Source organism: Orbicella faveolata, unplaced genomic scaffold (assembly GCF_042242905.1).
Source record: "Orbicella faveolata isolate gen_17 unplaced genomic scaffold, um_ofav_v1 contig_26, whole genome shotgun sequence".
Taxonomy (NCBI): domain Eukaryota; kingdom Metazoa; phylum Cnidaria; class Anthozoa; order Scleractinia; family Merulinidae; genus Orbicella; species Orbicella faveolata.
The window spans coordinates 14,097,438-14,108,154 of record NW_028301554.1 but is presented as its reverse complement, the minus strand read 5'-3'; the positions used below and the strand labels follow the sequence as shown (position 1 = coordinate 14,108,154).

Genomic DNA, 10,717 nt, shown 5'->3' with positions numbered 1-10,717 from the left:
TTCTGTGCCTTCAACATTACATTACTTTAAAATTGGTGAAATACTGTAGTCCATCAATCCGCTTCTTGTTCATACCATATGTATTTAGCCTCCTGACAATGGAGTACCTTCCATAGTATTTGCTATACTGCACTGGCTAAGATATCCCAAGCGTTTTTATCAGTCTTGACCCCCAAAAGATCGAAATCTGAGCAAATAGCCGTCAATTAGTCCGCAATCCTCACTCAGTTGTCTCATGTTCAAGTGCGAATATTCCAAACTAAACAGTAAGTTTATGATACGATCGAAACTGTATATTTGCAGCTGTTTCTCTACGTCCTCCCCTGGATCGCCCTGATAACAACGACATAAAAACAACCTCAGCTAACTGCTAGATATACAATGCGACACGCTAAAGTTCGTTAAAGGCAACAATACGAAATGACGCAAAATGGTAACCTGCAGAACAGAATTGGCAATCTTACAGGGGATAAAAACGGATTATCAGCATTTAGACCCGTCAGATCAAGAAAACAGACGTGCCCTCAGCTTTTACCTGTCCTTTTAGGACGCCAAAACAGCCAACATGAGTATAATATTCACGACAATCCTCTTGCCGCTTTAGAGGGCTTTGTAACCAACTACTTCTGTAGAGAGTCTGCTTTAGAGCCTAATGAAGTACTCTTATCGAAGCAGCGACGTTCATTGACTCATAAACCTCGTCAAGAATCATTGCCGAAAAAGAGTGTATTCACCGACATACAAATTCAAACACTGGAGGAAAGTTTCCAGTTTAAACAACATTTGTCACCAAAATCTAGAGAATGGCTAGCGAAACTTGTTGGTCTAACGAAGCGTCAGGTCATCACATGGTTCCAAAACAGACGCGCCAGAGAACGGAAAAAAGCGGGTGTTAAAATGGCTAAACACGGCAAAAAGTGCGTCGCAAAGGGCTTCAGAATTCCAGAAGTACATTATCAAGTATACAGACCATTTCGCTGAGAGAAACAACAGAAATTTTTCGACAAATGCACAAACAGTGTACAAAGTGTTCTATCTATCCTTTGGCGGAACGCCTTCAGTTTCGTTGCTGTTTGACCATGTTTGACAACAAGAGGGCTGGCATGGCCAGCGACATCAATTTTAGAGTAATAAGCATATATACTGTTTTCTTAACAAACATTTTAATTGTTCATATAGAGTATATGTATAGTGAATTTCAATTAGGTTCTGAAACGTTGTTTTCATTCACTTGTTTTCATTCACTTTAGGCGAGGATAGAGTTCATTTTTTTTAACGTGACCCCTTGTCTACGTCACATCTGATTTGCCAAGTCAGACAAAATACACGCGAGAAATGCAATACCTAGTTGAACGTTGATGAGTCCAAAAGTACAGTTTGACGAATACGCAGATGGCAAAAAACATTAGCAACAAGAATTGTAACTATTTACATCACATGTTCTTGACTTTGAGGGCCACGCACGGTTACTATCGTTGATTAGAATTGCTTGCTTTCATCGGCTCGCATGGCTGGCGTTCCATTTTTGTTTGTTATTCTTTGATCGCGCTAGTCTCCATCTAATCCGCAAAATACCTCTTGAGATTACAGTAAATTATCGGTACATGTACCAGCGGTTATTGGGTATCGAAGGAGTAGCTTTCAGATTATTTTTAAAGCAAATCAGAGTTGAAAAATGGCTGTTATAAACATGTTTCGGTTTATGTTACAGGCTCATAACTGTTTTAAAACCTTGAGCAAAAATTAAACGTGTGTGACCGTTACCCTTCCAAGGTAGTTGGTTCTGGCTCAAAGGTGAAATTTCATGGCTTCTCACGCAAAGCTCAAGTGTGATACAAAGTTTATTTAAGAAACCACAGCACTAGTGAAGCTCGTGGCTGATTACTCTACCATTTTATCATCTTACAGCAAACTACAAGAGAAATCTGTTGGCAAACAACGCGACACAAGGCTTGTACAATAAGGACTTTTGTTTTTTCAAATATTGTTATATTGAATGGCAACAATCTTCTGTTTGACAGAACCGTAGAACGGCTTATGGACTTTATTATTGCTTTTTTTATCGGCTACTCTCATCGACCTTTTTTTTGGTTCCTTTTCACTGCAAAAGACAACAACAAAATTGGCTTTGTTTTGTCGAGTCACAGCTTCCTTATTGTCTTTGGCAAAAGGCTCATTCAGCCTTACTGGTCGACTAGTGTTCGTTGGGTGCAAATGAGATGTGCCTTTATTTTGGAAAACGTGCCATGATTTTTCAGTTTTAATGATAGTATATATACTGTGCTTCAAAACAGTTCAAACTAATAATACGGTGTAGTTTATTCACCAGCCCATCTAGGCGGTTTCATGGGCACATCTGGCTCGCAGCCAAGATATTGCCCCTGCGACTGATGTCACGGTCAACAGAGACTGTATCTTTTGCTTGTCAATTCAAGATAAAATTTCCTTTTGGGGCCTTGAGAATGACATACAAAGCGTTGCTCGCGATCGCGAACACCACGATCCACATAAAGAACTTATTCACCACTCGCGAGGCGAATCTCCATTCCTCACGAAGGATATCCGCTTTGTCCTCCTCATGGTATCTTTGACTTAATAGGTAATCATTCTCGGTTTCGCTGGACTGGTCATCTGGGTTTTGGCCTGGAATAAGTTCCGTGATTGCCACATGAGAAGGCAGTGATGGAGCTGGCATCCAGTTCACCACAACTCCATTGGTAACCATCTCGTTTGACGTGGATTTTTCCCTCATTTCCATCTGTTTCTTCTGTTCTTTAATTGCGGACCACTCCTGTTGCTTTCGCATCGCTTTTGCCCCCCATTCGCACAGAACAGCTCTCAACCAGTGAGGCAGGGAGTGCGCAGAGTGGTGGTACAAAGTAAGAACAATGCATGAGAAAACCAACGACATGAAAATGTTCAACATTGTAAGCCCGTAGTAGACTACTATCAGCGGCACTTCCGATGTGGGTGGAAGGGAATCGGAGAGAATCAACTGAATGATACTCAAAGACAACAGCACCGTTATACCGACACCCATTCGCTCTCCTGTCTCCGAAGGCAGGTAGAATGAGAGGATTGTCAAAGCCATCATAATGAGACAGGGCATAAAACAGTTGAGTACATAATATAACGACCTTCGTTTAATGTGAATGTCGTATGTCAGATACACATACGGATGCGGACAACAGCGAAATGTAGTCTCGTGTCTTTGCGAGGGCATGCTTTGAAGCGTCCATTCACCGTTTCCTATAAACGAGCTGATGTCACCATCTCCTTGAGTGGAGAGATTCATTTCATAAATGTTGTACGACCAGGAACCCAGTTTGAGCTGGCAAACCTATCAAACAATTCAAAACAGCAATAAAGTTATCCATGAAGTCAGCTCATGTTCTTTGGCGTTATTGTCACGCTAGTTAGGCTACATGTTTGGGGGGGTCTGTCACGCAGGGTATGTTGGACGTTTTTATTGTTAGGTGATTCTGTCACTCCAGGTAAGCCTAGTTTACAAGATTCTGGGAGACGCTGTAGCCTGCTGAATGGTAAGCGCGCTGGACTCGCATAGTCCGGTTTTAAGCCCTTGTCGGAGCCACTATATTGTAGTATATAGGACAAGACACGTCAACAGCAATTTCTCTCCCCGCACAGGAGTATAAATGGGTGACAGAAAACTGTTAGGGCAACCTGACGGAATGCAACTGGAGAGTAGCCTACGATTGACTAGCATCTCCTCCTGGGAGAATAGCAATACTCCTACCCGCTTATGTTCATACCACAGAACCGGAGTCAATTTAAGTGCCGAGAGTTATGGACCGGTTGGGGTTATAACGTTGTGCGTTCTTGCAAACCTAAGGAAACAGAAATCCCTAGGTCTCAGACGTGTTTCTGAGAGGTGGATTGTGACAAGAAGACAAGAGGAGTTAAAGAAAGGAGCATCTGTTCTTTACGTACCCCCTCGCTTTAGGTGTTGTAATCTCTGAAACCGATAAATGGCAGTTCAATAATAGTTCAAGGCTGTTACCTGGTCATCGAAGGGAAAGTTCCTGACGTCCAGTTTACAGGAGGATTTGTAGATAGTCGGGAAGTACCTGGATATGCTTCCATCAGAGGATATCGTAAGGCTGTGATACGACTCCTTGTCGATGTTATAATCATCTTTAGCACTGCAAGGAATCATATAATTCCAGTTGAAGAACGATTGGTAGGTGGGTAACATTAACAAAAAAAAGAATGAGTAAAACCAGAAAAAAGCTTTCGGAATCACTCAGTAACGGGTGGGACGGCCTTGACTTGTTTGGAGGAAAAGTCGCTAAAGTAAACAGCCACTCTTCATGGGAGGGATAGGGTAGGTCAAGTTTCTAATTTGACTTTGTTAGTTACAAAGAAGCTGTCGACTTTCAAATTCTGAGCAGAGGAATCCAGAAGTTTAAGAAATTCAATTTTTGTTGCTGTCAGCTACAGTTTAGTGTTATGGTGCCTTGAAGACAAGTGTTATGGTGCCTTGATAGCTTATTATACAGCTGACTTTGAAGTTGGCGATAAACGTACCTCAGGTTAGCTGGACCATGGAGATACAGTGCATGCAATGGCTTAATTCCATCGTGTGCAAGAATTAACTACAACGCGAGCGCACTATCCGTAACACTGCGTGCAATGGTCTAACACAACTATCGGCCTTTTTATGTCTTCTTGATATCCAATCTCTCACCCAAAAGCGACGAACTGTGACGTGTATGTTTTCTTTCCGGAGAGAAAAGTCACTGAACAGCTGCAGTTTTTTTTACTTGCTAACTTGAGCTGAACACAATCGCCATTTTTAACGAGATTGTTAAAACCAGAACTTACTTGCTGCGTCAGCAATGTTAAGCAAAAAGTTGCAGCGCGTGATCGCATCATTGTGAAAAACGTTGCGGGTAATGTTGTGTGCAGCATTAAAACGTTTGTTTGAGTCTTTTGAAAATCCTGCTTCTTAACAACTGGAAATACGTACTTGTTATACAGTGTGATGTCAGGAAGCCAAAGATAACTGGCTTGAGTCACAATGAAGTTCACACCGTCAAACTGGGAGGAATTCCAGCGAAGTCTGTGATCATTCCAATACTAATGAGAGGGAAAAATCATCGTTCAAATTCAAGTTTTTCACGTTTTTCTAGGCTCTAAGGAAGATGAAATTATCCAGGCAAGGGTGAATTGCAGTTACCCTCTTATATGGGCTATATAGGTATGTGCGGCCTTAAAAGGTATAGTTTTTTAGGCGTTTTTTTCATAAATAAGGTATCGATTTTGGCCATTTTGGTCTCAAATAATTTATGCTTTTTGCACTTTAGTCTTTAATTCGGAATGTTTGTTTAGAAGAAGCTACGTTTTCATCGTTACCGATAGGAGCATCAAGAAAAAGCTCTTCACGATACTTCTGAACTAAGTAAATAGTTATAAGGCCAGTCTGAATCAGGGTATTGATTTAAGGGTCAGGTCTTAAATGGGGTATCAATTTTTTGGTCGGGTGATAAATAGGGCAGAGAAAATCACAGATTTTAGTCATAAATAGGATAAGGGTTTTAGTGGGCGGGCCGCACAACCCAACCCGATTTTTCTGGTCGTACCACCCCCCACCCCCCACCCCCTCCGGGACTATGACCTACAGAAGGATTCTGAACCAATTCAGTCTTTCTTTTACTTGACTTTATTGTTCGATGAGCCCGGAATCGAGCTGAGTAACCACACACAGAAGGATCTATGTTATTCAATAGAACCTGTGAAAAGTGGGAAAAGAAATGATCCCTTAGATTGAATTTGAAGTATTCTGGGTATTTTTCCGGACCACGGACAATCACAATCTGTGTCTGGTAAATGCGCTAGAGTAGCAATTATCATTAGGCGTGGCATCATCATCATCATCATCATCATTATCATTATCATCATCATCATCATCACCATCATCATTCAATTCCTTCAACTCGACTACTAAATCAGATCATTACCATATTATCTGTCAGTTGTTGCAGCAGACCAAAACACCGACCCTATACACTTACCTGTCGCACCCAAATGACAGCGGTCATAGTCTGCGATCGCTTGTTCTGCGAAAGGAAAATCATGAAACTTTTCAGTAACGAACACAATCAGATAACATCCATGCTTCTGAAATCTCCATTCCAATGACCTTTACTTCGTTCCAAAGTGCATGTTGGCCGCTCTGAAAAGGCGGAGACCTGGGCACGGGTGAGGCGAGTCGTAGTCGAAAGACTTCTGGGTAAATAATCAGTTTCACAGAAATAACAAACAATTTTACAACCCGCTGCTGCTACCTTTGTTTTTTAAATTCTACTCACCACATCGATAATTTGGTTTAATGCCAAGTCCAGCGTGACATTCACTCCCACATCCAGTACTCTTTTGGGGATGACGCTCTTGTCATAAGAGTTTAGCAATCTGTGTTCAAGCTTTTGAACAATCTCAGAACTCGGCGAGCCTGTAAAATGCACCTTTTACAATTTAGTCAAGCTATTTTACAACGACAAGGTTCAAGTTTTATTTTTATTGCGTTTCCCAGTAAAAACAAAGTGAATCCAAAATAATTTTTCTTGAAGTTTCAAGTCAAAGAAAATTTATGAAAGTGTCGAAAATGGATTTTATTTGTAATTTGAGGATTTTCGCTTTTGCATGGTTGGCAGGAGATACCTAGACCGCTGATTGGCCAGCGTGTACTGCCCTAGTTTCGCAGAAACTAATCACCGAGGTCGAAAGAATCAAAAGCGCCAAAGCAAAATTGTCGTCGTATTTTCTACGGATAATAAAAACACAGTCGTCATATACTTTAATACGATATGTTTATATAGCTTTGCTCTGTTTTTTGTTATCTATGTGCACCTTGTTTAGGCTATCACATCGGTCAACATCTATTTTACCGCTTGGGCTAATGATCGTTTCTCTACAGCGACTAATTTGTAGCTTATTTCTCTGAAATGCTTAGCTGGTATTACAAAACGATACCAGGAAACTCGCAAAACACAGGGTTAATCCTTTAAAAGTCTTATTCTACCTTCTACATTATATTTATTTTAGCATTAAGTGTCCCTACTGCGAAAAAATCATGAAATATGGTGAACACCCTGATCGAGTTTTTTTCATCAAGAAATATCGAGTAATAACTTCAAATACACCGCTATTTTTTTACTGCCGGGGCTTAATGAACAAATTAACGTTTCGTGTTTTCCATTTTAACTTTCTAAACGATCATTTGAAGAGGTGAAGATTGAGTTTTGTGGCTGTTTTAGCGGCCTTGCTTGAGGGCAATAAATTAAAGACACTTCGCATTTAACACAAGACATCCATGAGCTATCTCTTCAAACTGATAATCAGGTGACCGGCAGACTGGAGTTTTTTTTATAATATCTGAGAGACAAGATTATTTCTCTAAGCTCATTTTACTTTATTTTTAAATCTGGTTAACACATACGTAAATACGAGTTTTTATGTTAATTGAAAAAATCTGAATGCATTTCTAGATATTCAGTTTTTAAAAACTAACGATTTAAGTACAATGCGTCCAGGAGAATTGTTACAAAATTATTTTAACTTGTTCGGTAGATTTTGAAATAAGATATTATGTTTAAGACATATTTTTAACGCCAGAAGTAAACACTTACCTACACTTGAATTCAAAATGTTGACGAAATACAATAGAAACACGTTAATTAAAAGCGAACGTCTGGACTGTGAGTAAAGCTGCAGAGCCATTTTCTCAGCAAAGATTCGCCAACATATTCTTGACAAACTGCCTTAGTTCAAAAAAGGCAGCCCAGCTAAGTTCGACGTAGATCTTTAAGATATACTCGTGGAAATTCTCGGCAATGTTGGCTGTCTGTTTACAATGCAGTATTTACAACTGAGCCACATGTAATTGGCTGGCTCGGTGAAACAGATGTCTTGCAAATTTTATTTACCTTAGCGGAATTGCCATTGGTTCTTTCATTAGCTACACTGCTTTTCTTGGAGAATGAAAGACTGCGGGAAAACAGAAAAAAAGAATTAGTCACATGAGGGTTGATCTCAGCATTAGTATTTTTAATTATTTTCCCTAGAAAATCCCGGAAAATTATTGGCTAAATTTGAGCCGTTTCTCGTGTTTAATTTATTTCTGAACACACACGACTGCATACGATTTTCGTAACTGGCCCTGTATTTGTTCTCACCATTTTATCAAGTCCATGAAAGTGTTTCCACATTGTCCTCGGCTTTCTCAAGAGCTTCGTCTGTAGGAATTTTCCGAACGTTTATATAGGAGAAGCCATGCAAAATACACAAGGCAGCGGTGAAATATCTGAACAGGTGACGACAACCTAAAACAATCAACAACATGCTGAGAAACTCACCAAAACAAGAAGGCGTTTTTCACAGCACCAGAAAATATGTAGTTCGCCTAATTCCAGTAAATAAAATTGTTTCAAATTAAATAATTTTTTCATATCTCTGCAACTTCAGCAGTGTATATGTAGTTACCCTTTCTAGTTGTGAACAGTTTCTGAGGTATCAAGATAGGTATAAAACGGCTTATAAAATTAGTTTACTCTTCACGTTGGTCGAAGCAGTTTCCTCAACGCTTGAAAAGTTCTCTAACAGACTGTTCGAAAGGTTCCATGAAACATCGAATTTAGTAGCAATATCGAATTTAGCAAACATCGAATTTAGCGGCAATAACAACTACAATGTTATTTAGAGAGAACGATAATATTTTAAAACAATCTCCCGCTGGTTGGAGATATCTGCCAGTATTCGTATGAAAAAAAGTAAAACGAATTGCAACAAAACTCATTACTGAACAGAGAAATAACTTCGATAACCATAAATTTAAAAGAGGAGTTTTCTCTTGGATCATATGAGGTTTTTGTCGTATCCACGATATTATCAACAATAATTTGCCACTTTTTGACCAAATTTATAACACTATTTCATTATAACTTGAAATGCAAAGGAGCTTGATTTTTGAAACGTTTCGCAAAGCAAGATTTTGAACTTTCCAATTTAAAGCCGGTGAAATTTGGAGCGGGTTTTTTAACCCTTTGAATACCAAACTTTCGCCAAAACTGAAATACCGTTTTTAAGCGTTTAGTAAGGTTTTTTAGCTGCCATGACGCTAAATAAGCCTAAGTTTTGCTAAAAAGGCTTTTTTTTACTAAAAGTAGAGATTTTTCGAGGACTAGGTACAAAATTGAGCAAACCTTCAAGTCCAGGCATGCGCATAATCCAATTTTTTTTTTTTTGCTATTAACCGTTCTCAATTTCGTTTGTTGGCCCTTTCCTTTCTGTTTTTCTCGTCCCTTTTACACTGGCTACCTTTTGCATTGTATGTTCTTTCTGGTTGCAGTGAAAAGTTGGATGTTAATTACGGGCGAAGTCTAGAAATGGACCTTGAGCAATCATAGGCGTTGTGGACCATTTTACCACCGTTTTTGCACCAAAACTGATAACGTTGTTTTTCGATTTGCGACGTAGGAATGTCGTCGATATTTAAACCTGACCATTGTGCGGAAAGGGCTAGCCTAGCACTACTATCTGCTTATCAAGAATATCTGATGACATTTAAATTGATGACGTTACAAGTGGTACAAAGAGCACGACCATTAATTAGCATATATGCGTAGTTGGTATTCAAAGGGTTAACCAAAAATGTATGAAATCCTTCATCGAGCCAAATTTTGCTCGTTAGAGACTGAAAATGGTCAATTGGACCGATCCATGGCGAAAAGAAAATTTTGGAGAAAATTTGTGCTTTTCTTTAATTAAGCTTCCTCGATTTATTTTGTCTTGCTCTTCTTTTTTATTATTATGCTTTAACCCACCGTGGTTTTAATAACTTGTTTGCGTCATTAGAACGTGTTCTTGCGAGGTTCCTCTTGGAATTGAGTAAAATATTTATAGCCGGAAACACTCATGAGTTTTGCTTCGAAACCTTGATGTAGAAACCTTCTTGGCTTCGTACGCGAGTACGTCTGCAATTTCTAGCAAAGCACTAGGTGGGAGGGGAGGGCGCGGGTCGGCACACAAGAAGGGAAAAGTCCCCGAGAGTATTCTCTGCGACAAGTCCCTTGAAGAGTTTACACGAGGGAACTGGTTGTGGGACTCCTCCCTCGTGGCGATCACGCGCGGGGACTAACTGCACAGGAATATAGTAAAAACTAGGGGGAAATGGCAGCATTCTTTCATTCTGCGGCTTTCCCAATTTGAAATCGATATTATTAAACTTAAATTAACAAATTTAGCATTTAAATAAATCAGCGCAATACAATAAAATAAAGATTGTTCAGCCAAATTATCCAGAGCTTCTTTTATGTGATTTCCAGGTAACAGAGTTGTCAATGTTGCTTTCGTAAAATTCTATCAGAATTCTCGAGGTAGTAACTCTCTAAGCTGTTTCTTCAACATCAATGCCGTCATCCCGAGCCGAGTGGCTAGGCACCATCTCGAAATAGAAAGCGCACGGAGTTATGGGGGCTTATCATGCAGGTCTGTGATTGGTTTATTTCAATTTGGTCGCAGAGACTTGTCCCACGAGCAGTTTACAAGATGGGTTTTGAGGGACAAGTCACAGGGACCGAATTTGGTCCCCGGGGTTAGACTGATTTTTTGACAAAAACGGGTAGCTCACACGATGAGATCTCTCCCGGGGCCTTGTAGCAGGGACTAGTCTTAGGGACTAGTCCCCTCGTGTGTACGA

General features: G+C 39.9%; 2 protein-coding genes across 2 annotated transcripts; one reads left to right on the top strand and one right to left on the bottom strand.

Annotated features, from left to right (window-relative positions):
• The first annotated feature begins 396 nt into the window (after window positions 1–396).
• Window positions 397–1,772, top strand: LOC110058820 (transcription factor LBX2-like). Its single transcript, XM_020765479.2, has one exon. The coding sequence runs from the start codon at window positions 421–423 to the stop codon at window positions 979–981; it is 561 nt and encodes a 186-aa protein (XP_020621138.2). The 5' UTR covers window positions 397–420; the 3' UTR covers window positions 982–1,772.
• Window positions 1,773–1,823: 51 nt separating this feature from the next.
• LOC110058821 (neuronal acetylcholine receptor subunit alpha-10-like) lies at window positions 1,824–7,864 on the bottom strand. The gene is made up of 6 exons (XM_020765480.2): window positions 7,650–7,864; window positions 6,333–6,472; window positions 6,036–6,080; window positions 4,991–5,100; window positions 4,022–4,163; window positions 1,824–3,340 (listed from the first exon to the last, which is right to left on the bottom strand). Exons 1-6 carry the CDS (start codon window positions 7,738–7,740, stop codon window positions 2,426–2,428), a joined length of 1,443 nt encoding a protein of 480 aa, XP_020621139.2. The 5' UTR covers window positions 7,741–7,864; the 3' UTR covers window positions 1,824–2,425.
• Window positions 7,865–10,717: the final 2,853 nt, after the last annotated feature.

Coding starts and splice junctions, on each gene's coding strand:
- LOC110058820 (XM_020765479.2), top strand. CDS start 421: ATGACGCAAAATGGTAACCTGCAGAACAGAATTGGCAATCTTACAGGG.
- LOC110058821 (XM_020765480.2), bottom strand. CDS start 7,740: ATGGCTCTGCAGCTTTACTCACAGTCCAGACGTTCGCTTTTAATTAAC. Junction 6,081..6,332: donor TAAACCAAATTATCGATGTG/GTGAGTAGAATT, acceptor TTCCTTTCGCAG/AACAAGCGATCGCAGACTAT. Junction 4,164..4,990: donor GACATCACACTGTATAACAA/GTACGTATTTCC, acceptor GATTCCTTGCAG/TGCTAAAGATGATTATAACA.